The sequence below is a fragment of the Lissotriton vulgaris genome (assembly GCF_964263255.1).
Source record: "Lissotriton vulgaris chromosome 9 unlocalized genomic scaffold, aLisVul1.2 SUPER_9_unloc_2, whole genome shotgun sequence".
Lineage (NCBI taxonomy): Eukaryota > Metazoa > Chordata > Amphibia > Caudata > Salamandridae > Lissotriton > Lissotriton vulgaris.
Window position 1 is genome coordinate 33,289 of NW_028240617.1, and position 25,189 is coordinate 58,477.

The window sequence follows — 25,189 nt, forward strand, 5'->3', positions numbered from 1 at the left end:
TTGGATGAATCACTGTGTTCTCTTGTTTTCTTACTCTCATTGATGTACATATTGATGCAACTTTCCTTTCCTTGCATAGGTCCCATTAAAGTAATGTTGGCTCTGGAGATATTCATTGGTGAAACTGCACCTGCTCTGAATTTGGCAGCTTGACGTGGTGGGGTGTTAGTGACGATTGAGCATCACCAGACAAAGGGCCTAGTTGACAGACCATAACATCTGTGTAATCTGGCTGGCTCAAAACTCCGAGGCTATGTGGTAAAATGAGTAATGTTGTTGTGCTTAGTAATTAGAACTGAAGTTTTGTTTCAGCCACCAACAATCTGTCCAGTTTGTTTCATGCTGTACATATAATTTAGCTAAAATGAATATTTGCATTCCTTACCATTCACTTCTTTCAAACTGCTGTTGTCATTTAAATCCAAGTGGCTTGTGGCTTGTACCTTGAAGTCGTTAGAATACTGCTTATATGACTCACTGCAGAATAGTGACTAAAGTGGGAAAACTGAGCAAGGTCACTTATTATTAGCAAAGGAAGGAAGTTTACAATGCCTGAAAAATCGACGGGCTATTCTAGTTATCACGTGCCAAAGGGACATCATGCTTATGTGTATGCCCAACGTTTCAAAACCCATCCTTTAAACTCATTGTGGTCTGTGAGTGTATAGTAGGCATGTATGTACACCAGCTCTAAAACCGTAATGTAACTGTTTGACCGTAAACCAATATTCTTGAACTGGATACAGTATTCTTTATGCAGTAAATGGAAGCAGGAGGGAAGGATTTAACTTTCGTACTTAAGGTTAGCTGAGAACAAACATCTGGTACAGACATGTTTCAGTTGGAGCACGAAGTGTTAATTTTCAGACTAAACTGGCTTCAAATGTTGACGAACACACCCTTGGTTTGTTTAACTCAATATTGAGTCACTTTGGCTTATTTTTGTGGAAAAATATTCAAATCCTGATAGGGCCTGTGCTTCAAATTACAGTGGCTGCTGAATTTTGAAAAAGCAAGTTCTCACACTATCCATTTATTTAATGAATGTAATTTATTGGGGTTTATGCATGATTAATTGGTCTAGATGAATGGAATAGCAGCGTTCCTAGTCTCTTGCCTGTAATGAAATGTTCTTATCCATCACCCCCTTGCAATTTTCAGCAGATATGCACGTGGGTGACATTTTTGTTTCTCTTGGTTTTTTAATTTAAATTCATTTGTAAATGTAAATGTATGTATACTTGTAAAGCGCACTGTTACCCCATCACTCGGGGCATCCTGGCGCTGTATACCGCTGGGGAACCAGTCCTGGCTTTCCCTGTGAGATGGTCCCTCCTGGGCACTCCCAAGGTGAAGTCAGGCATCCCCGGCGCTGATAGGGCCGTTGTGGAGATTAAGCAAGCTATTGCCCAGAGTTGCAGAGTGGGGCCCATGGTTAGTGTAGGCACCTAGGCGAGAATTATCGAGTCCGCGGACATTGACCCAAGACCCTGCTGCGTCGGGAATTGAACCCTGGTCCCGGGCCGACCTCTGCTTCAGGGTCTGCCGCTTCTAACCAGTGAGCCACACTTCGCCATTTGAATCTGTTCTTAAGTATTTTTTTCCATCCTTAACCTGCCCAAACTTTTGCCCTCTTCATGACATAACTCTAACTTCTCTGAGTATCCCCTAATCTCAAAGCTGCAGATAATGGGGATAATTTAGCTAAACAGCCATGCAGAAGACAACTGGGGCAGTGGTATAGAGGCAGTACACACACAAGGGACCGGATGAGAGCAATGATAAGGGAGTGTATGTGCTCTCGTGCTGTGCCTTATTTTCTACCATTAAAAAACAGCTCTGATCGCAGGGCTCAGCGTCTCCCTACTAATTTGGATTTCAGTCCGTTTTTGCAATTTGCAACTTGTGGCAAAGCAACAGGACAGCAGGACAGGGATCACAGCTATGAGCCTGATCGCTTTATTTTGAAATCTTACTATCAAGGCAGTGGGCCTGACGGATCTATTGTGAAAAACATATGTTAACATCAATCCATATAAGAATGGATTGTGTTTGTAGAGGGTAACTGAGTGTCGGCTGTCAAGATGGCTGCACTGTAGTGGGACTCTGATGGTGCTTATCCAAAAACATCTGCACACTCGAGGCTCTAAAGTAGCTTACACATTGACCTGGGGTGCCTGCAAGCTTCAGCAACTCAGAAGGGGCTTCCTCTGTGTTCTCGGTGCTGTGATCTGTGACCATTTGTCAATTCAGTCGCCAGGGTCGTGGTCCGGGTCAAGATGGCAGGCTTTCGATCCCAGTAACCCTGGTGGTTGATAAAGGTAGATGAGTGTAATTCTATATACATTTGTAATTTTATGCTTGATGGCTTCCCTGTGGGAAAGCGTATGCTCAGCACAGTAGGGCTGGGTTTGTTAAGGTGAGTAACCAAAAATAGGCCAAAGGTATAATTGATGCACTGGGGAAAGCTGCTTCAGATGCAATAGGATCTGGTCTGTTTGTTATGAAAAGGTACGAAAAAAGTTGTAGCCGTGGCTTATTTATTGTAAAAAGCATTTGCTAAAGCCAGTAGTCCTCTAACCGTGAATTATTATCACACGATGTTACAGGCTGCAGCCATTTATTTTGTTACAATTAACATTACCATAGAAGGCAAGTGTTTTGGCGTTGGTCAGCCACTATGACAAACCCTGGGGATAGAATATTTTCACTGATGATGATTTTTGTTGGTCCATGTTGAGACGGGCTATACATTGTTTTTGCAACTTTCATTTTGTACATATGTCATTTTCTAGCTTCATACATGATAGTGGCCAGCTGATGGCCAGTTCAGTAAACCAATGTTATAGGTTCAAGCCAACTGTAAAGGATATACCTTTTATCGGTTCCCTAGGAAATCTTATGTCAGATTCCTCAGGTGTGACCTTTTGGAATGAAAAAGTATGACAAAGCAAGTGAACCTGGCTTAATGAATGTGAAACGCGTGTGCTAAAGGCAGGTATTTTCTGCAATAAATCTCACAGATTTCTGTAGTGGGCTGTTATTTTGGTGTTGGTGACCCACCTGAAGAAACCATGGGAATAGAAGATGTGCACTATGATAATCTTTATTAAGCTCTCTTAGGAGGAATTTGTATTGTTTTAACAACTCTAAGTTTGTACATATTTGGATTTTTCTTTACAGTGAACCTGATGATTGCCTTGTGTGAAAGCCTATGCCCAACACAGTAGGTCTTCAGTGTCTCTGCAGGTTGGCCAGTTCTGTAGTTTTGTTTCCTCACTCTATATTTCCGCTTTAATTTATTTTGATTGGTCTCTTTTATTTAAAATTTTTCTTAAGAGTATACAGCAGCTACAAAGTCAGTGATAATATGTCTTTTGCTTGCTGCTCATTTCACCTGTGGTGCATCACATCCCACATGGCCACTGCCTCTAAACCATGCACTATTCTGTAATGCCTTTGGCCATAGTGTATCATTGTTTTACCAATCCAAGATGACCATTGCATTGGTTCTAAATGTGTCAGCCATGCTGGAACTTTAAAACAAGAATAGACTATTTACAATGTCACATCAAGATTGACACTCAGCTGCTAAGTTTAGTTTTGGTATTGGAGCCATATTTCTGTTGTGTTTAGATGGCAACATAATTTCTTTTGATTTATCTTGTTGGGTTTGTGAGTCTTTATTGTGGTTTTGGCGTAGTGTGAATGCAGGAATGAGGCGATGGATGGATGAATGCATGAGTGCAAAGATGAGTGAGAGGGTGTATGTATTTCGGCTTACTGAGCACCTAAAGCCATCAATAAGACAAAATGCACTTTCATTGCAATATTACTTAAATTCAGCTTATATAAGAAACATTAAAGTAATAAAATAACTTAAAACACTTTAACATACAAAACAATTCTCACTACTAGGAAACATTGTTAAAAACAAACATAAGTATAGATATTTTAAAATAGCAGCAAGATCTCTAAAGTGCAAGTGCAACGTATGGCTCAGAACACTCAAGTTACCAGTCTGAGCCTTCAGACCTCTGTGGCAACTTTGCTCGATCTAATTCTCCAGGCCCAAAAGAGAAACCTGGAGATAGCAAACACAATGTTGTCTTTCGTGTTGCATCTGAGAAGCCTGTAGACTTCCAATAGTTTACTATGCCTGTACATTTACAAACTGGAGTGATCCACCTTCTCCAAGGCAGAGCATACCCTGGACACATTTTAAAAAAAATATTCTTCTGTCTCTGGAAGCATAGGGGCAATGGGAGGGTGAAAGTCTACACTTGTCCCATTTGCACGTAAAAGATCTTAGTGATACACTGCTAATTCTAAACTTTATGAACAGCCTTTTAGGTTGCAAGTGCCTGATCCTTGGCTTGCTTACATTTGACATCTATATGTTTACTCATTGCAGTTGAGGAGTGTCATACTTCCTCCTTGTTAACCCCTTTGCTGTGGGGCTGATTCCCCTGCTGTGCTGGGGGGCGGGGGTGCGCACAGCGCCCCGGTGCTCATGACGAGCTCAAATCGTCATGAGCCACGTTCTCGTGTGCTCATGACGAGCTGAGCTCGTCACGGCCACACCCGGTTTAATAGAACGTTCAGCACAGTGGGGGGAATTAGCCCCGCGTGCGAGCGTTCGAACGGCCGTGACGAGCTCAGCTCGTCATGAGCGTGGGAGGGGTTTATAACTTCACACAAGTATTTTACCTTCTTGAGCCAGGGACTGTGTTAAGATGGTTTTTGTAAGAAATCTGTGTACTCCAGAAGTCGTTTGAAGAGAGTTTTATTGAAGAAGGTAACCTGGCATCCAAAAGCCTCGACGGTCAAACAGCAACTGCCACCGATCGTCGAGTGTCGTCCACATTACATTCTACAGAATGCTCAAATAGGACAATTCCAACATGAGGTAAGGACAGAGTAAATGGAGATCCAGAGGTAAGTAAATGTAACTATTATAAACATCACATCACAACACATCCTTCGTCTTTAATAAAAAAGAACAGAAAGAAAGAGAAGGAAAAGAAAGAAAAGAAGAAAACAAAAAAAACAAAGTACCTAAAGAAAGTATAGGTACAAACAGTAACATCAGACCACCTAGAAATCAAACAGTCACATAGCCTTGCAAATATGAAGGAGGTTTGTGAACTCTAGAACCAGAATTAACAAAGGTGTCCTAACAAGCTTCCAAACTCCCATCATTACCACGAGTAGAGTTGTGTTCACCGCCCACATCAGGAGAAACATTGCGTTCAACAACCACCTGACCCATCTTCTCTGTTTCAGAATTAGGATGGCAATCAGGAATAAACATAGCACCAGAACACCCTTCATTGTCACAAGACTGCTTAACAACAGAACCCCCTCCTTTGGTAGAGAGCAACTCTACGTAGATTCCATTTTTGACCACCTTCAACCACCACAAAATGCTTAGCAACGCTAATAATCCGATGGGGACCCGAAAATTTGCTAAGACCAGCTTTTGCTCTTCCACTCTTCAATTAGACCCATTCACCAAACCTATATTTGGAATCGGAAAAATCTTCAGGAGACCCTCCCTCAGAGAACACCCAATCTAACCTAGAACCAGGCAAACGCCCTCTCATACTTTGAAACAGAGACAAATGAGTAACACTATGCTTGATTGAACGATATACCCAAAGCATTTCTTCAATTAAATGTCTAGGAGATTGTCCATTTACCAACGCTAACTGTAAATTTTCTTTCACTAGTCTATTCGCTCTCTCCACTATACCATTTCCCATAGGATTGTACAAAGATGTACAAGAGTGTTTGATACCACATTTTTCCAAAAAACACCGCATTTCTCCTGAGGTCAACTGCGTACCATTATCTGTCAGCAAAAAATGTGGAACTCATTTATCAATAGACAACTTTTCTAACACATTAATTGTGGATTTAGTGGTAATGTCATTAACAAATTTCACAACTAACCACCTTGAATGAATATCAATGATGACTACTGCAAACCGCAAATCTAAAGAGAGTTCAAAGAGTGGACCAATAAAATCTAAACAAATAGTATGCCAAGCCTTACCAGGATAAGTGATATGCCCCATGCTCTTTTGATTACCTACTTTGAGCCTTTTCTCACTTTCCTTGCACAAAACATAATTTTCCACCCATTTGCGAATCTTGTAATCCATTCCAGGCCACCAGAATTCTTGTTTAATTCTTTTAACAGTCATTCCTTGACCTGAATGGCCTTCATGAGCAAGTTTAAATATATGTAGACGAAGACCACTAGGAGGCACAAACCTGTTGTCTCTCCTAATGACATCATGACCACACACAGTCAATTCATCCAAGAGTCTCCAAAATGGTCTAATGGCGATGGGCACCATATTTTCACGCGGTGCTCCTCTCTTGATCAAGGACATAACTTCCTTCAAAATGGAATCAGATTGCATTTCATGCACCCACTGCGCCTTTGAGAACGCACCCAAACTACAGTCAGAAACTTCACATATTAAAGCCACAGGTTCTTCAGACTCCAATTTCTTAGCAATATCTTTATCCACAACTTCCCAATCTAAAGACGTTCGAGATAGGCAGTCAGCTTGCGAGTTTCTCCATCCCTGAATAAATTCAATATCATACGAATATTCCTGCAATCTAGCAGCGAATCTAGCCAAACGAGGAGACCCCTTACCAGCACCTCCAGCATGCAATATTTTCATTAGAGGTTTGTGATCTGTTTTCATAACTAATCTAGAACCCCAAAGATATACTCTGAAGTGTTCAACGCCCCATGCAGCAGCCAATGCCTCTTTCTCGATTACTGAGTAATTCCTTTCCGCTTGTGTTAAAGTTCTAGATGCAAAGGTGATAGATCTTAGGACACTACGTTGCACTTGGGAAAGAACAACACCAATTACAGTAAGACTAGCGTCTACTGTGAGAATAGATTTGCACTCAGAGATAAAAGGAGCTAATATTCCAGCATTACAAAACGTATCCTTAATGTTAACAAAGGCTTCCTGCTGTTCTTTGCTCCACACAAACTTTGTCCCTTTACGCAAAAGACATCTCAAAGGTTCTGAAAGATCAGCAAATGCTTTCACAAACTTTGAATAGTATTCTACGAGGCCTAAAAAAGACCTAAGCTGATCCTTGTCTTTAGGATGCAGAGCATCTTTTATAGCCTCTAACAGGTCGTGTTTAGGAGTTAAGCCTCCACTGGAAATGGTATACCCCAAATACTCAACCAGTTCAGTTAGAAACTAGCATTTGTCCTTATTAACTGTTAAACCTATATGTTCACGTTTTCAAAGGACCTGTCTCAGTGTGGCATTATGTTCTCCAACCGTTTTTCCAGAAACCAAAATGTCGTCCTGGAAATAAACCACTCTCATCAGACCTTGAAACAGATTAGCCATAATTCTTTGGAATACACAAACAGCCGAGGCCAAGCCGAACGGCATAGGCGTAAACTGAAAGGTGCCCTCTGTGGTAATAAAAGCTGTGAGAGCTCTTTAATCTGGGTGAAGTTTAATTTGGTGATAAGCACTCCTAAAGTCAATTTTTGTGAAGTACTTACCACCACCTACCGACTGTAATAACTCAATGATATTGGGCAATGGGAAGGTATCCGTTACAATATCACGGTTAAGAGATCGCAAATCTATGCACAACCTAAGACGGCCATCCGATTTAAAAGTCAAAACCACTGGCGAAACCCATGGTGACGCTTCCACAGGTTCTATAACTCCTGAGCTTAACAACTCCTGAAGAAGGTCTTTAAGTCCTTTCCTGACTGACAGTGGTACCTTTCTTAACTTGTGCTGAACTGGACAAGCATTAGGTATAAGAATTATTTTATGTAAATAACCTTTCACACAGCCTAATCTGTTCTCAAAAACTTTGTGGTCATCTTGAGGGATATGATCAATTTGTATAACATCCTCACCTACCATAATTTCATTGGGAGATCTTGGGTTAATTAGGATATGTAGATCATACTGATGCACCCAACCAATGATTGGTGGAACATCTTTAGCAACGTAGACTTTGCCATCAGTAGATCTCGACCCAAATGTAATTGAACCATGCACAATTCCTAAAATATCAATTGGTTCACCTTCGTAACTAACCAGATTTATATCTTTGTTCAAAAGAGGAACACCCTCCATAACATGTTGAAAAGATTTTCCGATATAGTAGTAAACATAGATCCCAAATCAACCATAAGGGTAACATTTTTACCATAAACATTAAATTCAGCAGTGGGTCTCGTTATTCTCCGTATATCTTGAATGCCATCTCCAACAATGTTGGTGTCAAAGTTTTCACCCAAAACCAACACTCGATTGAGTGTTTGTTTGAAATCATAATCAGGTTAGACAACATTTACTTTGGATTTAAACTTATCCATACCCTCAGATGACCTACACATAAGTGCATAATGACCTTTACGGATGCATTTTCTACACATTTGGTCTAGAGCAAAACATTTCTTATAAACAGCCAAATGATATTGGCTACCACACCTCAAGCATTCTCTATTCTTTAGTTTTGACACATTACCAAAACTATTTACATTTTTACCACTTTTTTTAGAGACTGCATTAGAGCAACTTCATCTTCCTTGCTAGTTTAATTGCATCTTCCGTGCTAATGTTCACAATATCATTGGAAGGTTTATCTCTCTTATTTAATTCCTTTATACATTTCTGTGACTCTTCAATTACCTTTGCTAAATCAATAGCCTCTTTGAGTGAAGGATTCTTGGCTGCCCAAAGTCTCTCCTGTATCTTCTTATCTCGACATTGTACTATGAGTTGGTCCCGAATTAATTCTTCACACATTGTCCCAAAATGGCACTTCACTGAAAGTTCGTGTAGCCTGGCTACAAAATCGATACTCTCACCCTCAGATTGAGGTTGAGTATAAAATTTGTACCTAGCCATAACTAAATTGACTTCTTTTGCAAACCTTCTTTTCAAACGATGAACAGCTTCTTTGTATTCATTATCCATTGGTTGTCCATTAGGACCCACAGCCACGGGGAGATACTTAAAAAACTTGTTGACCCTCACTTCCTAGAGCACTCAATAATAAAGCCTTCCTTCTAGCAGGAGAGAAATTAACACCATCAAGAGCAATAATATAATGTTCTAACATTTCTAACCCCATATAATACTAGGAGTACCTGGTGAAGGCAAAAACAGAGGTGGCATAATAACATTAGAATGAGGGTCATACATGGCTAAGTGAGCACCAAAAAGTTGTAGAAATGAAAAGTGCAAGAATAAAATGACAATAAATAATGTATACTACACAATGCTAATAATTTGAGAGTCAAATATTACATATGAAGTGTGAAAATCATCGTGGAAAAATCACACCATTTAAATTCAGGGAAACAAGATAATGTGTTTACTCAATCACTACTGGAGGTAGTGAGTCCCCTAGTGTTAGGACTGTCTAACTTCACCATCTTGGGAGACTTAAATCTTCACTTTGATGTGTGCCAGGACGTGGCTATTAGAAGCCTCCTAAGTGATTTGGCAGGGCTTCAGTTAGAATCCTTGGTCCATACCTCCACACATGTGGCGGGCCATGTGCTCGACCCTCTGTTCTCTAACATTCTGGAGCTTAGGGTAGACGCCCCAAATCCCATGGGGTGGACTGATCATTTTTTTATTAAGGCCACCGTGCGGGTCAGGGAACCTATAAAAATCATGGGGGAAAACCGGGCCTTTAAGAGACCATGGCACAAACTCCAACCCTCTGACCTCCAGTCGACTTTGGGAATGTTCCCTGATGGGAAAGCCGATGTGACAGCTACATATGCCAACTTCCATAAGTGGATTGTTAAGGGGCTTGACGCCCTTGTTCCTGCTAAATGGACCAAAGGGCGTAGGTCCCCCTCTCACCCTTGGAATAATGATTCCCTTAGAGCACTAAGGAAAGACTGCAAGAGGGCTGAACGCCTGTGGAGGCGAGAATACAGTGAGGAGGACAAGCGCCTGTATTTGGCCAAATTAAAATTGTATCATAAGGCCATCTGTGCTGCACGCGCTGCTTTTTATGCTGTTGAAATTAAGACCAGCCCAAACCCCACTAAATGCCTGTTTAAGTTAGCGCAGGAGCTGCAAACTAAACAGGCCCCCACCTCCTGTGTTACTTCGGCACAGCATTGTGAGGACCTAGCTACCTTTTTTGTTGAAAAAGTCAATAAGATTTATAGCGCCTTCCCACAATGTACTCCTGAATCTGCTAATCCTACTAGTGTTAGCTCTGGTAAATCTATTTTGGCATGTATTCCCGACCTCACTATTACTGATCTAGCGACTATCTGCAAAAAAGTGAAATCTGGGTGTCCAGCAGACCCTATGCGGCCTATACAATTTGTTGACTCCTTAGACTTTTTCTTACCCTCTCTGAGTCTTTTACTTAATCTGTCTTTCTCTACGGCCACTGTTCCTGTTACCTGGAAACAGGCCTGGGTCTCCCCGATATTAAAGAAGCCGACTCTCGATCCCGCTAAGCTGGAGAATTTTCGACCCATATCACTTCTCCCGTGGGTGTCAAAACTTGCAGAGGCCCATGCTAACGCTGTGCTGGGGGAATTTGTGCAGCAAAATAACATTCTGGACCCTTCTTAAAATGGGTTCAGACCTGGCCACAGCACAGAGTCCGCATTGTTGGCCACTACTGAATACCTCAGAAAAATCCTAGACGCCAGTCAGAGTGCAGCGCTGATCTTACTTGATCTCAGCGCTGCATTCGACACGGTGTCGCATAAAATTTTGTTGCGTCGTTTGGAGGACTCTGGAGTGAGAGATCGGGCCCTTGAGTGGTTCGTTCTTTTCTCCAGGACAGATCCTTTCGAGTGTCTGCCCCCCCTTTTTTGTCCAAATTCCATCACATTGCGCAGGGTGTCCCTCAAGGCTCGGCACTCAGCCCGTCCCTTTTTAGGTTTCGCTGGGGAACGGAGCTGTAAGCTCCGCCTCCAGAGAAATCTGTAGTTTCTAGTATGGGTGACTTGAACACGCCCCTCTGCTTCATTGGCTAGCTCCATAAATGGAGGCTAGCCAATGGAACAGAGAGGCGTCCGTCATGGCTGGACCAGATTCGGGGGCGTTCCCGAGAATCTTTGGCTTTTGGCTACGTCATGATACGTCAGCCAAAAGCCGGGAACGCCCCCGAATCTGGTCCGGCATTGCCGGCACCTGATTTTCGATTATTTTGTCCGCTGGCAGGTGCCTACCCTGCCAGGGACCTTGCCGCTGTTGTGGTACCCCGAGCGAGTGCCCACCTCGCTTAATATTTAGATTTAAGGCCGGTGCCCACCCGGCATTGCTCCGTGTATTCACAGCCGCGGCCCCGAGTGAGAGGAGGAAGCAGCGCCCGCCTTCAAGCCCGGGCCGCGCTGGGATTGGCCCAGCCGGCCGAGCCCCCTTCCGCGTCATCGCAGGAGGAGGCGGAGAGAGCCGGAAGGAGGAAGCAGCCTGCATCGATCAACCGTCCCGAGGCTCCCGAGCACAGGCCCTCCCCCCCCGTAGTAGAAATCACCATGTCCCCTGCACCTTTGTCCCGTGCATCCCCGTGCGCCTCCTCCTTCCCTCGTGTCGGGTCACCTTCTCCGTGGGTCTCAGCCGTCCGTCTACAGCCAGGGCCGTGTCATGCAGTCCTTCATGAGGAGCGTTCCATGCCACTAATTTTGTCCGCCGGCCGAGGAAGTCCAGGTGAGTGGTTCCTTTCCCGCCCCCCCACCCCTCCCGTTGTCCGTTCCTTTCCCGCCCCCCACCCCTCCCGTTGTCCGTTCCTTTCCCGCCCCCCACCCCTCCCGTTGTCCGTTCCTTTCCCGCCCGCCCCCCACCCCTCCCGTTGTCCGTTCCTTTCCCGCCCGCCCCCCCCCTCCCGTTGTCCGTTCCTTTCCCGCCCGCCCCCCCACCCCTTCCGTTGTCCGTTCCTTTCCCGCCCCCCCACCCCTCCCGTTGTCCATTCCTTTCCCGCCCCCCCACCCCTCCCGTTGTCCTTTGCAACCGGCACGAGTCACTTTTTGTCTTGCACATCCGCTCTTCGCTACCTCGCACCTCGTGTTAGTTTGTAATACCTGCACAAGTGCCACATTGACTATGTACGTTTCTTCCTGTTCTTCAGTGTCTGCCTTCTGTTGCCGTATCCTACCTCTCCTTGCACTTCCTATTCTCTTGTATCCTTGTCACTCTTCTTCCTATATTGCACCCTTTGCTACCTCCTGTATTCCGCTCACTCACTATATCCACTATTGCCTCCCGTAACTCCACGCCTCCTTTTGCAATGTGTTCACGTGTCATTTTCTCCTCATGCCTCATTATTGTTCCCACTGCCAAGCACTCTGATGCCTTCGGGTAAGGTCCTCGCTAGATAAACACCTAAATCACTAAATAAATAATTAGGATCGCCCGGCCACGATCCCACCCGTGCCTCCCCGAGGACCCTTGTCTGTGCCTCCACAGCACCCGACCCCCGCGATGTCCCCCCCCAGCGCCCGGGGCAGTAACTCCCGTTCCATCGGCCCCAGAAGGATGAAAGGCACATGCATGACACCCCCCCCATCACGCCCCGTCCCTTCATTCAACCACTGCTCTTGTACACAGTAGCCTCCGAACCGCGTTGGCCGCTCCCCGCTTAAACACCCCTCCCCCCTCGCTCACTGCCCTTCGTTACGTTCTAAGTAGTACCCTGGCAGCCTTGACCCATCCCGCCCGACGTCCCATTTTGAGACCAGAATAGGCATCCTCTCCTAGCTCTGCCTGCCCCCCATCCCCCTTTGGACATCAGCCCCCCCCCTCCCTTCCCACAGTCCCATCCTTCTCCCTGTATATATTGTTGACTCCGTAGATGCGTGGAGCTTTGGCCCTGCTGTGTTGACCCTTGCCTCCATATTTCACTTACAGGGCGGAGGGAGGGGGGAGGAGGCTTCCACAACTCCCTGGCATACCTGGTGAAGCAGCCCCCACCCACACCATACTGACCCAATTCGCCAGCCCGCCCCCTAGGCGGCCCTACCTGCCTCCTTATCTTACCCCCTTCCTTTACTAAGACGGCCCCCTTTTCCTTATCCTAGCACCCCTCCTCCCCCCGCTGTTATTTCCTTGCTGCTCGTGTTGGTGCCCCATCCCCCCCAGTACCTTCCCACTCCCCTTCTTCCTTGTCACTACCCCCTATGCCGTGTCTTACTTGACTGCCTGCGTTGGTGACCCAACTCCCCCTCCCTTTGGCGCCCTTTCTGTCTTCCACCCCTTTTCAGCTTTTGCACCCTGCCATCCCCCAGAGCCCAAACCCAAGTAGAATTTCTTCGAGACAGCGCCTGCTCACGTTCTTGCATCCAAGCTCATTATTGTCCTAGTCTCAGCAACGTGAACCTTATCTTATCTCTTGCACTCTGCTGGGCGCCCTTCATGGCCAACAAGTTCAGTAATCCACAATCCATGCTTAATTCCCGCATTATGCCTTTAGTCCTTATTCACCCTCTAGTGCCATCCACACGACATGCTGTGATCTGCCTGTAATATATCTTCTTAATTCCGTCCATTTTGCATAGATGCATGTCCTGCACCCAATCACCCTTGTCCCCTTCCGAGCCCTCCCTCCCTCCAAACAGCGCCCCCAATACTCGCACCCCGCAGACAAATGCGTAGCTCGCCACACCTTTCCCGCAAACCCGCCCACTCCCCGTCCTGCGTGCCCACTTGAATACCAGCTGAACCACCACACTCATACTCCTTGTCCACCTTTCTGCCCCGGCCTCATTGCCCCTGTCTGCGCAGTGCGCCCCTCGTTGACTTCTCGTTTTTTTTTTCCATCACACGTAGGTTAACCTGCTACATGCGGTGTTCTGCCCGCATCAGTCAGTACGCCCAATTGTTTCGTTCTTGAATTGTTAATGCTACAGACTGTCTTCTGAAAATGCGTTGATAATTTTACTGCTTGTGTTGTGTGTGGCGTGTAGGGCTGACCCATGTGCCCAGGTGATGGTGCGACCTTGTTTACTGGAAACAAGAGTGCTTTTGTATAGCGTCTAGGGAAACAGTCGTATTTTAGTTTGTTGTGGTGCTTAGGTACCTCCCTAGTGGCTGTCGGGGTACCCCTCCTCCCCCCGGATTGGAATGCATGCATGTTCTTGTGGATGGCCAGGACCTAGTGTTTTGAAAGCAAAGGCAAGCCTCTGGGTGCATATGATTCTTTCCCTGTATCACGATGACCTCCAACAAATCCAAGAAAATGCTGCTTTACATCTCCCATATCAGGTTTTGTCCAACTATGTTGGTGTGGGAAATGGAAAGTACACCAGCCCCTGCAGCTAAGGGCTCGATGTCTTCATTCCTGTGCATTAGGCAAACAGGGGATGTGTGCTGTTTCACTGTAGGCCTTGAGTACGAACTCCTGCCAGTCTGGAATACTGAAGAGTGCATGTGGAATACTGGACACCTTGTTGCGGTCAAACGACTCAATGCACTCCCTCTAGATGGGATGACAATAGTCAGCAAGTTTCTCCATCCAGCTTCTGCCATTGCATTTACTACCCAGGAAATCTTGGCTGCTTCAGCTGCTGTGCGTGGAAAGGTCATCGAGCCTCAAAGGGATTTGCAGACCGCAGAGACTCTCAAAAGTGTTGTATTTGTCCCAGGGCCTTGTACGGAGAGATGCCACTCTTTCTGAATGTTGTGCTGCCTTGTCTTTGCCATTAGCATTCTGCCAGAATCCTAACGCAGCCCTCTCTTTCTGACTTGTTGCATCCTCAATTCTGCTTTTCTCTACTACCACCACGGTATGCCATCTCTCACTGGGCTGTGTCAGAATCTCCAGCAACCCTCTGTGTAGGCTGTTCTATCTAGGTATTACCAGTATCTGGGTCTCTCCTTCCAAGACACCATCTCTTTCGAAGTGGTCCCACCAGTATACCACCAGGCCTGGGTACTCCAGCAGGAATACACTGTATGGTGAGCATGAGTACACTGGACCTGTTGTGACTGCTACAAGGTATTTCATCAGCATAGTAAAGAAAATGGTGTTTGTTTATAACTGGTAGTTAATAGTGCTTCTGTTGTTCTAAGCAGATAGTTTGGGATGTATTGTATATTGGGCTGTTAGTATTGCTCCCAGCTCTCACATGCAAGTGCCCACCTCAGTCCATGTTCTTTCCTATTAATCAACCCAAGTTCTGAGCCTGAAGTTGAGGAACACTCCCTACACTCATCCAGCACCTGGGTGGGGAAACCCTGTACCAACTTCTTTAGAGGTACTTGTGTATTTTCAGTTTATACCTACCTGCTGACTCTGGTCATTATCTACCTTCCTTGGTTAGTCACTGCCCTGAGGTCTGTGGGCAGGACTGACAGTCGATGCATCTTCTTTCCCACCGGTATTCAAAGCCTTGCTACATAGCTACATAGCTAGGCGACCAGTGCTTAATTTGTAAAATAAGTGCCAGGGCCCTCGTCAGTATAAGTTCTATTGGTGCAGAACGCAGGGACAGTTCCTCTGTTGTAGCAGAGGAGTGTTGCCACACTTAAATTATCCCCAAACCCCCAGAGATGAAAAATAACATGAGCATCAGGACGGGACAGGGCCTGTTCACATCATTTGCTCAAAAAAAAGTAAGGCCCACCTGCACCCTAAGCCAATGAAGACTTTTACACTGAAGGGCATCCTGAGGTTCTTTACTCCTCCCTTCGGTACATAGGTGATGATGATGTTTTTACAGTCATTAACCAGTGACTGGCTGATTGTAACTTTAATTGCGACATGGAATATTTTATTTTTAGTATTTTACTTTTAGTTCCCTGCCCCCTCGCTGTGCTTGCTTCCCTGCCCCCTCGCTGTGCTTGCTCTCCTGAGTGTGTGTGTGGCTCTGGGTGGGTGTGTGTGGCTCTGGGTGGGTGTTTGTGGCTCTGGGTGTGTGTGTGTGTGGCTCTGGGTGTGTGTGTATGGCTCTGGGGGTGTGTGTGTGGCTCTGGGTATGTGTGGCTCTGGGTGTGGCTCTGGGTGTGTGTGTGGCTCTGTGTGTGTGTGTGTGTGTGTGTGTGGCTCTGGGTGTGTGGGTGTGTGTGTGTGTGTCTGGCTCTGGGTGTGTGTGGCGGGCTCTGGGTGTGTGTGTGTGTGGCTCTGGGTGTGTGTGTGTGTGGTAGTAATTGCTGTCTGCTGTTGTCCGTAGGGTACAATAGGTTTCGGATTTGCAAGAGATTAAGCTAATGGCAATGTAAATGACAATGCCATTTATTTATCTGTTTTCAAAACCAACACATAAATACAAATTTTGTCATTTACAATGCCAATAGCTCTAACTTTTCCAAAGGCGAAACCATTGCATTGTAAATGCTTGTTAACCTTTATGTTCAACCTTTGGCAGCGATTGCCAGAGAGTGGGGCCTGACCCTGGTATCATACGCTGATGATATTCAGCTGGTGGTCGCACTCTCTGAGAGCCCTTCTGTCGCTGCCACAAGATTTAGGGACTGTATTGCTGCAGTGGCCCACTGGATGACCAACAACTGTCTCCAGCTGAACGCCGGTAAAACCGAGATTTTACTGCTAGGGAAGAACACAGCCCTGGGGAACGATCATTGGTGGCCTCCCTCGTTAGGTGGGATGCCTGAGCATAGGACCTCTGTGAAAAATCTGGGTGTCTGGGTGGACTCCTCTCTTGGGCTTGAGACACACACCAAGAGAGTGGCTGCAACATGTGTAGGCTTGTTGCGGAGTCTACGCCCTATCTTGGGTTTTTTCGAACCTGCCATGCGTCAGCATGTTGTGCAAGCTGTTATCTTGTCACGCATAGACTACGCTAGTGTCCTACTACTAGGTGCCAATAAAGCGGAAATAGCCCGCTTCCAGAGAGTACAAAATTCAGCAGCCAGGACTCTGGTTGGCCTCCCTCGGAGATGTTCGGCACGGGCCACGATTAAAAAACTACACTGGCTGCCTGTTGACGCCCGTATTCAATTAAAGTCGCTCTGTTTGGCATTCAAGATCCTTAAACTGCATAGCCCAGAAATGTTGCTGCCCCTTTTATCCTTCTACGTACCGCAGTGAAATCTTCGTTCTTTTGGCCAGCACCTTGCAGTCATCCCTAAAAGCAGGCTTTGCCGGATGGGTGGCCGCTCTTTCCGGGTGTTGGGAGCTAGGCTCTGGAACTCCCTCCCGGTGACCATCCGGGGCATTGACAACATGCTTGCCTTCCGGAAGGCTGTGAAGACTTTTCTGTTCCCTTCTTGTTAAGGCTCTCTGTTCAGTCTCGCCGTCCCCTGTATATTATCTTATGGATCATTAGCGCCGGGACGACCCTTTGCTGGGGCAGCTGTTGCGCTTGACAAAATAGTAACATAACATAAAGTATAAAAGTCAGTTAAGAAATAGGTGTGCAGATCACCGAATAAAACACCTCAGACAGTGACTGCGCCAACTGTACCAGATTGCAAGGAAATCTCTCTGCTGAGAAGCTCCCAAAAACTCACCAATCGCTGAGTTGAATAAATGAAGAGAAAACAAAATAATCACTGGTAGAAATGTTTAAACGCTGCGATGTGGCACTGTAAAGACAAAAGTATTTCAGAAATACACCTGAACTTGAATCCGGGTTTCCGATGAAACTAAAATGCAGGCATGTCAATTACGTGCGACGTCACTCACAACGTGCGTCTGTGTGAGTTGCGCCGGGCATTCCAAGACGAACCCGATATGTGTTCCACCAACAGGGTGACGTATACGAGTCCATTGCCGGAACAGGCGCGTGCTAACACTTTCACAATCCCGTAATCTCTCGAGCCTCCAATCTCTCTGTTGCTGAATCTCTCAGTAGAATATCAAAAGGAAAAAAAATACCTTCAGAGACGGAAGCAACAGCGGACAACGGGCAAACAAGAGACACAGGAAGAGAAGAAATCCAACAGGATCGCAGGTAACCTCCAGAGACGTTGATGGAAATCCAGAACCGTCGAGGGAACCAGTAATCGTCGCCAAAATTGTTAAGATGGTTTTTGCAAGAAATCTGTGTACTCCAAAAGTCGTTTTGAAGAGAGTTTTATTGAGGAAGGTAACCTGGCATCCGACAGCCTCGCCGGTCAACCAGCAACTGCCACCGATCGAGTGTCGTCCACCTTACATTCTATAGAATGCTCAATCAGGACAATTCCAACATGAAGTAAGGACAGAGTAAAGGAAGATCCATAGGTAAGTAAATGTAACTATTATAAACATTACATCACAACAGAGTACATACAATGCTGATTAGTTCCACTAGAGCGTCTCTATAAGAGGCTAATTCCGGTGTTTTCGGAGGCCACCCAATATGCCAGGGGTTTTAAAAGAGCCACGTAGTATAGCCTATTTAATGCTAAATCAACACGTAGCAGTGTTAGGAGTCCTTGGGGGCAAACTGAACAGTGCCCTAATAAATGTATTTTCAGTTTGGATAAGTAAAGACACATTGATACGGCCACAGACTTCTGCTCCATATACATCTCCCACCATCACAGTGGCCCTACACAATTCAAGAGCTGGCAAAACTTCTCTACTAGAAGTGGCCTTATGTTTCCTTACTATAGCTGACACCATATGTTATAGAATTCATTAGTCCAACCTATTGGCATTGCCAGTGTTTGTTTCTGTTTGTGCTGCACTCGTTTGAACGTCATGGCCTACCAAGGCCACAAGTTATGACATTCTAAGCAACTGTTTTTGTTTTGTTTTTTAAATTGACATTTTTAATCTAGAAGCAATGTTTAATGTTATCAGCAAGTTCCAGGCTTGTGTGTCAAAATACAACTCAACACTGAAGACGGGTAAAATTTTACAATTTAACAAACCTTATTATTTTTTGGTTAGTGAATTTCGAATTTCGAAGAACAGTGTAGTCATTGGCACGGACACTAATTATTTAACTGTACTACCTATACACAAGTCAAGATACAGAAACAATTTCCAGCACAGTAAGGCAATACTTAGTGTTACAATGCTGTTGTAATGTCAAACTGTGCTAAGAAAGTAGGTCAGAATCCACACCTTTACTCCTCCCTTGCAGAATTCTTGAGTATTTGGCCTTCTGTTGGGTTGCACCCTGCAGGAGCTGGAGCCTCCCCTTTTGCGGATAGGACAGCCAGAAGTGATGGAAACAAAAGGGGACAGGGCGTTACGCATGTTGAAGCCGACCTGTGTTCACAGCAAGCTGGAACCTGTTACAGCTGAGCCTGAGTGAAGAGAGTGCTCAATTCTGTGCACTTTACAAATAATCCTCTCACGTTCAAAAGCTGTTTTAGGTTCGCAACACTTTAATGCAGAATGGCTCATTACTTGTGAGCATGCTAGGCTTGTCTCACATAATAAATAGCAGGTTAATATTAATAGAGTGGAAGTTGGAGAGAGAATATGTTTTTCAAACTTGCACTTATTTTTTGTCCCAAATGTTACTGGCAGTGCAGACTTCCGAATATGTGGTGGGATTGTGCACAGTTCTGGGGTGTGCAGACTGTCGAATGTGTGGTGGGATTGTACAAAGTTCTGGGGTGTGCAGACTGTCGAATGTGTGGTGGGATTGTACAAAGTTCTGGAGTGTGCAGACTGTCGAATGTGTGGTGGGATTGTACAGAGTTCTGGGGTGTGCAGACTTCCAAATTGTGATGGGATTGTACAAAATTCTGGGGTGTGCAGACTTCCGAATATGTGGTGGGATTGTGCACAGTTCTGGGGTGTGCAGACTTCCGAATATGTGGTGGGATTGTGCACAGTTCTGGGGTGTTCAGACTTCCGAATATATGGTTGGATTGTACAAAGTTCTGGGGTGTGCAGACTTCCAAATTCTGGTGGGATTGTACAGAGTTCAGGGGTGTGCAGACTTCCAAATTGTGATGGGATTGTATAAAAGTTCTGTGCTGTGCAGACTTCCGAATATATGGTGGGACTGTATAAAGTTCTGGGGTGTGTAGACTTCCGAATATGTGGTGTTATTGTACAAAGTTCTGGGGTTCAGACTTCTGAATACATGGTGGGACTGTATAAAGTTCTGGAGTGTGTAACATCTGAATATGTGATGGGATTGTACAAAGTTCTGGAGTGTGCAGACTGTTGAATGTGTGGTGGGATTGTACAAAGTTCTGGGATGTGCAGACTGTCGAATGTGTGGTGGGATTGTACAAAGTTCTGGGGTATGCAGACTGTCAAATGTGTGGTGGGATTGTAAAAAGTTCTGGAGTGTGCAGACTGTTGAATGTGTGGTGGGATTGTACAAAGTTCTGGGGTGTGCAGACTGTCAAATGTGTGGTGGGATTGTACAACGTTCTGGGGTGTGCAGACTTCTCAATATGTGGATTGTACAAAGCTCTTGGGTGTGCCGACTGTTGAATGTGTGGTGGGATTGTGCAAATTTCTGGGGTGTGCAGACTTCCGAATATATGGTGGGATCGTACAAAGTTCTGGGGTCTGCAAACTTCCGAATTTGTGATGGGATTGTACAAAGTTCTGGGGGTGTGCAGACTTCTGAATATGTGGATTGTACAAAGTTCTGGGGTGTGCAGACTGTTGAATGTGTGGTGGGTTTGTACAAAGTTCTGGGCTGCGCAGACAGTCGAATGTGTGGTGGGATTGAACAAAGTTCTGGGGTGTGCAGACTGTTGAATGTGTGGTGGGATTGTACAAAGTTCTCGGGTGTGCAGACTGTCGAATGTGTGGTGGGATTGTACAAAGTTCTGGGGTGTGCAGACTTCCAAATATGTTCATTGTACAAAGTTCTGGGGTGTGCAGACTTCCGAATATGTGGTGTGATTGTGCACAGTTCTGGGGTGTGCAGACTTCCGAATATGTGGTGGGATTGTGCACAGTTCTGGGGTGTGCAGACTTCCGAATATGTGGTGTGATTGTACAAAGTTCTGGGGTGTGCAGACTTCCGAATATGTGGTGTGATTGTACAAAGTTCTGGGGTGTGCAGACTTCTGAATATGTGGATTGTACAAAGTTCTGGGGTGTGCAGACTGTCGAATGTGTGGTGGGATTGTACAACGTTCTGGGGTGTGCAGACTTCCGAAAATATGGCGGGATCGTACAAAGTTCTGGTGTGTGCAGACTTCCGAATATGTGATAAGATTGTACAAAGTCCTGGGGTGTGCAGACTTCCAAATATGTGGTGGAATTGTATAAAGCTCTGGGGTGCAGAACTTTGCAGGCTTCCTGCAATGTCATAGAATTAATTCTCCACAACCTTGCCTTAGGTGACCCACTTTTGATTTAAAAAAAGTAAAAAGCAGGCTCACATTTTTGTTGCTTGGCCGGTGGACTGGTGTTCGCCAACTATTGCAAAACCACAACTTGGAAGGGAAGCACGATGGTGCACTGGCTTGAAGAGATAGGTAAAAGTTGAAAAGGTGGAGGTAAATGATGATGTGTTGACTGATCAAATGACCTGCGGTCACTATGGATCTAGAAACGATCATTTGGATCATACAAACCTCTGATTTTCTGAGAAAATGTATTTGCATTACTGTGTCTCTCGGAATGTGCTTGAGAACTTTAGCAGCGACAATGTGTGAGGCCTTTTGATTAGACTGCTGTGATATCCAAGATTGGTGGTATTCTTTTGTCTTTTCAGGTTAAAGCGCAGGATGGAGGGTACAATGTGACCTTGAGTAATGTACCTACCGCTGTGTGGTCGATAAGTAAGTGTAAAGGATTTTAATTCGCATTTATGGCTTGGTAAATATCACACAATTACCAGAACATCCTACTGGCCTCCATTTAACTTTATTTTCCTTTCTTTAGGTATGTAAAATCTAATTCTCAATCTTAGAAGCGGCTCTGTAGTAGTAGTTTTCATCCAAATAATTATTTTCGTTGTTTACGATGTTTTGGTGATAATCAGTTGTTAGAAAAGGTTCCCCAGATTTCACTGAAACCCGTCTAACAGAAGGATCAGCTACTCATTGATACGGTTTTCATATTAATAAAAAAAGGCTGTGTGTACGCACTGACGGGATTCAGCTACCTGAAATAAGGAAATAACTTTTGAATGAGAATTAATAGAACCGGATTTATTCTACAAATGGCTAACTAATGGATTAATCAGGTGGATTTTGTAATGTACACAGATTATGCAATGAAGGTAATGGGAATATGTGCTGTGGCTATAAGTATTAAATATGTTTTTCTTTGCATATTTGTTGAAGAGAATATTGTAAGAAACACACATGCAAGCACGCACGCACGCATGCACCTTCCTCCCTCCCTCATGTATTTTTTTGAGGCAGTTCTTGGTTTCTTGACCAACCATATTAACTTCCAAAGTTCAATGTGGAGCCCTGACTCTTTCAAACTACTACCCCAAAACCACCTGGTCGACTGAGGCTCCCTGTTCAACCATTGTCATCTTGGCTTATAACGTAGCATTGTCTAATACAGATCTATTCAGGTGCTAGCTTCTGAAAAACAGTGCGATTTGTCAAGTCTGCAACAATTAACAAAATAATTGTGGAGTAGGACAGCTGATCACTGAGTCAAACAAGTGACTTCCATTCCTCTTCGAGTAGAAGTCACTTGTAATTAAAAGGACTCAGCCTGAGGCCTTAGATACAGGTGCTACATCCAAAATTCTAGCATATTAACTTAGTGCGACAGAGCTTAAAGTCCCCCTTAGTGGAGCATCCACTGAAAGGATCAGCCGAGCCCAAGAGCCGTGAACATTGGACCCCTTAGTCTAGACATTCGACTTCCATATGTCTGTTGAGCTCCATTGACGACGGGCTGGTAGCATTGCATCTTTGCTCCTGAATGAGGAGAGCTCAAAGTATTTTATGGGCTATAGCACCTGGCCTTAGTGCACACCAGGAAGCAGCAGTGAAGTGGGGTACTGACCAACATGCCCCAGCAGATCTTCAGTTCCGCCAGGGCTGCCATTCCTTAGCTTGCCAGGCTGGAGTCTTCTCTCAGTTGCCAGGTTTTTAGCCTTAGGTCTCAGTGTGGACCTCTGGATATCCAAATGCTGTCTAGACTGGGTGCTCCCAGCTCCATTGCAGACTCCTGGATTTATCCGTGCTTTGTCGCACAGGGGTGTAATCTTGGTACCCATGCATCTCCATGGTAATCCGGCCGTCATTGGAACAAGGCATCTTCTGGCTCCGTTCATGGAGCTAGGAGATGCTGTGGGAGTTCAATAGACAGTTACTCTTCATACTGCACTGTGGTGTTTGATTGGGTATTGCAGCGTGTAACCATAAATGCATTCTACCAAGCACACACTCGCTTGAAAGATATCTGGGTACTTTACTGGGTACAGTTGAAATATATCTGGGGTCTTTGTTTCTAGTACTGTGAAAACTGATAGTTTTCCGGCCCATGGCTGCTTAAGTCCTCCATGGTCCTTGGAAACAACTTACTCCGAAAATGCCAGTTCTGCTACCAGTGGTTATCAAGCCAACGGGAACCAGTTCTACAATGCTGATTTTGGCGTGGTTGCCTTGTAGGTCCAATTTATTTGTGGACTGCACAAGCTTTATAGTGTAAATTAAGTCTACTGATAAAAAAATGAACAATTGTAAATCTTCTAAAGATAACAGTGGGAAGGTAGCCTAGATTAAAATACAAGGAATTGCTTATGATTGGAAATGTGTAGCAATTTATCTCATGGTATTTGAAACCTCTGGTAATATTGTGGTTGCTAATAATCTGGCACTGCGAGATGTTTGCAGTCAGCAGTGACACACAATGCGAGAGTGGCAGACTTGGAAGGTTCCTCCAGTAACTTTATTTTGGCTAGGTTTTACCTTCTCATTCTCGCTCTGTGGCCCCTTTTTGTAGTCTCTGGCTTGTCAGCACTGCTGCCGCCAGATAACTGTGAGAGAATCATCAGGAGCGAGCCTTTGACTCCCCCCACATGTTGGGAGCCAGGAGCACATGTTTTGATTAGGCAGAATGTGTGTGCTTCTTTAACTTCGATGCTGATGACGAGCTCAGCTCGTCATCAGCCACGGTGGTCGTGTGCTGATGACGAGCTGAGCTCGTCATGTAACGCTGCTTTTGGAAAAAAGCTGCGTAGCTCAAAAATAACCCCGCACGCATGTGGTTAAAAACAAAGTGCTTGGCGCCACACATCTGTGATCCTTTTATTTATCCAGCTTCCTGAGCTTGAATCTTCAGGGGCACAAACATTGCGGTGTAAAGATATGAAAGTATCTTAGATGATAAAGTATAATATTTTTCTCTGGCAGCAGCACAGATAGGAGGAGGGCACTCATTAACATACATGGATTTTTAAGTCTAGCTTGACAGTGCAACTGTTACCTGACCTTTTAACCTACAGCAATATTACGCTACAGTTCCTTGTTTCCACACAGATACATATCCATACTCATGGTATCTACTTTTAATTTATCAGAATACCATACAGAAACATTCCTTTAAAGCCAGCTCTGTTAGCATTGCTAATACGTGTTTCCTTCGGCACTCACAAAAAAGATGTTTAAAAGAATACTTTAATCAGAAATGTAAAAACAATATAAACAAAAAAAGCTCTAGTATTCATTCCTGGTAATAAATAATTATCTTTTTGTTTGCTTCCTAGAATACGTTTTTGCTGCGAAAATGGACAAGAAATGAAGATGCTGCATCACAGCTTGTATCCCGAGCGTCAGGATAATGTTAATAAACAGTGAATCTCTTCACGGCTGCGGTTTGGACTTTGTCCCTTTCCTTTGTGGCCTGAGAGTAAACAGACTCCCCTGCAGAGATCAGCACGACAATGGCTTTGAATAACCCACCCCCATTTGTTGATGAGGGGGACATGAGGGAAGGCTTTCTCTGCCCCTTGTGCAAGAAGGACCTGCAGTCATTCCACCAGCTTCAGTCCCATTACGAAGACGAGCATTCAGGCGAAGACCGGGATGTCAAAGGCCAGCTGAAGAGTGAGTAGACATGAATCTCCTGGCTGTGAAATGTAGTGAACTAGTGAGCAAAGGCATGGGATCTGGCTGTTAGTCTCTCTAGATATTTATGGGTTGTGTATAAAGGGAGCAAAGAGAGTTTCACTCTCACCACCTCTTAAATAATGCATGTGGCGCATTAGTAAATTTAGTTACATTCAATTGCCAATTATTTATTAGGCCCTCAGACTGATATGTGTTGTGTGTCAGCTTTCTGTTGTGGACAGCATTTCATTGATACTGCAGAGACTGGGCGTTAGGCCACCTCCTTTCTG

At 44.9% G+C, this 25,189-nt stretch overlaps 1 protein-coding gene across 2 annotated transcripts in view; it reads left to right on the forward strand.

The window, feature by feature from the left end:
* Positions 1-25,189, forward strand: part of LOC147672940 (rabenosyn-5-like) — a 205,747-nt gene that overhangs the window by 13,503 nt on the left and 167,055 nt on the right. Inside the window, exons 1-3 of one of the 2 annotated variants that reach the window (XM_086947896.1) lie at positions 126-258; positions 21,593-21,659; positions 24,557-24,896. In XM_086947896.1, the coding sequence (XP_086804022.1) occupies positions 24,734-24,896 (163 nt within the window). In that variant the 5' untranslated portion in view covers positions 126-258; positions 21,593-21,659; positions 24,557-24,733. Of the gene's footprint in view, positions 1-125; positions 259-21,592; positions 21,660-24,556; positions 24,897-25,189 lie in introns of those variants that run through there. The other variant, XM_086947895.1, reaches the window with a different exon arrangement.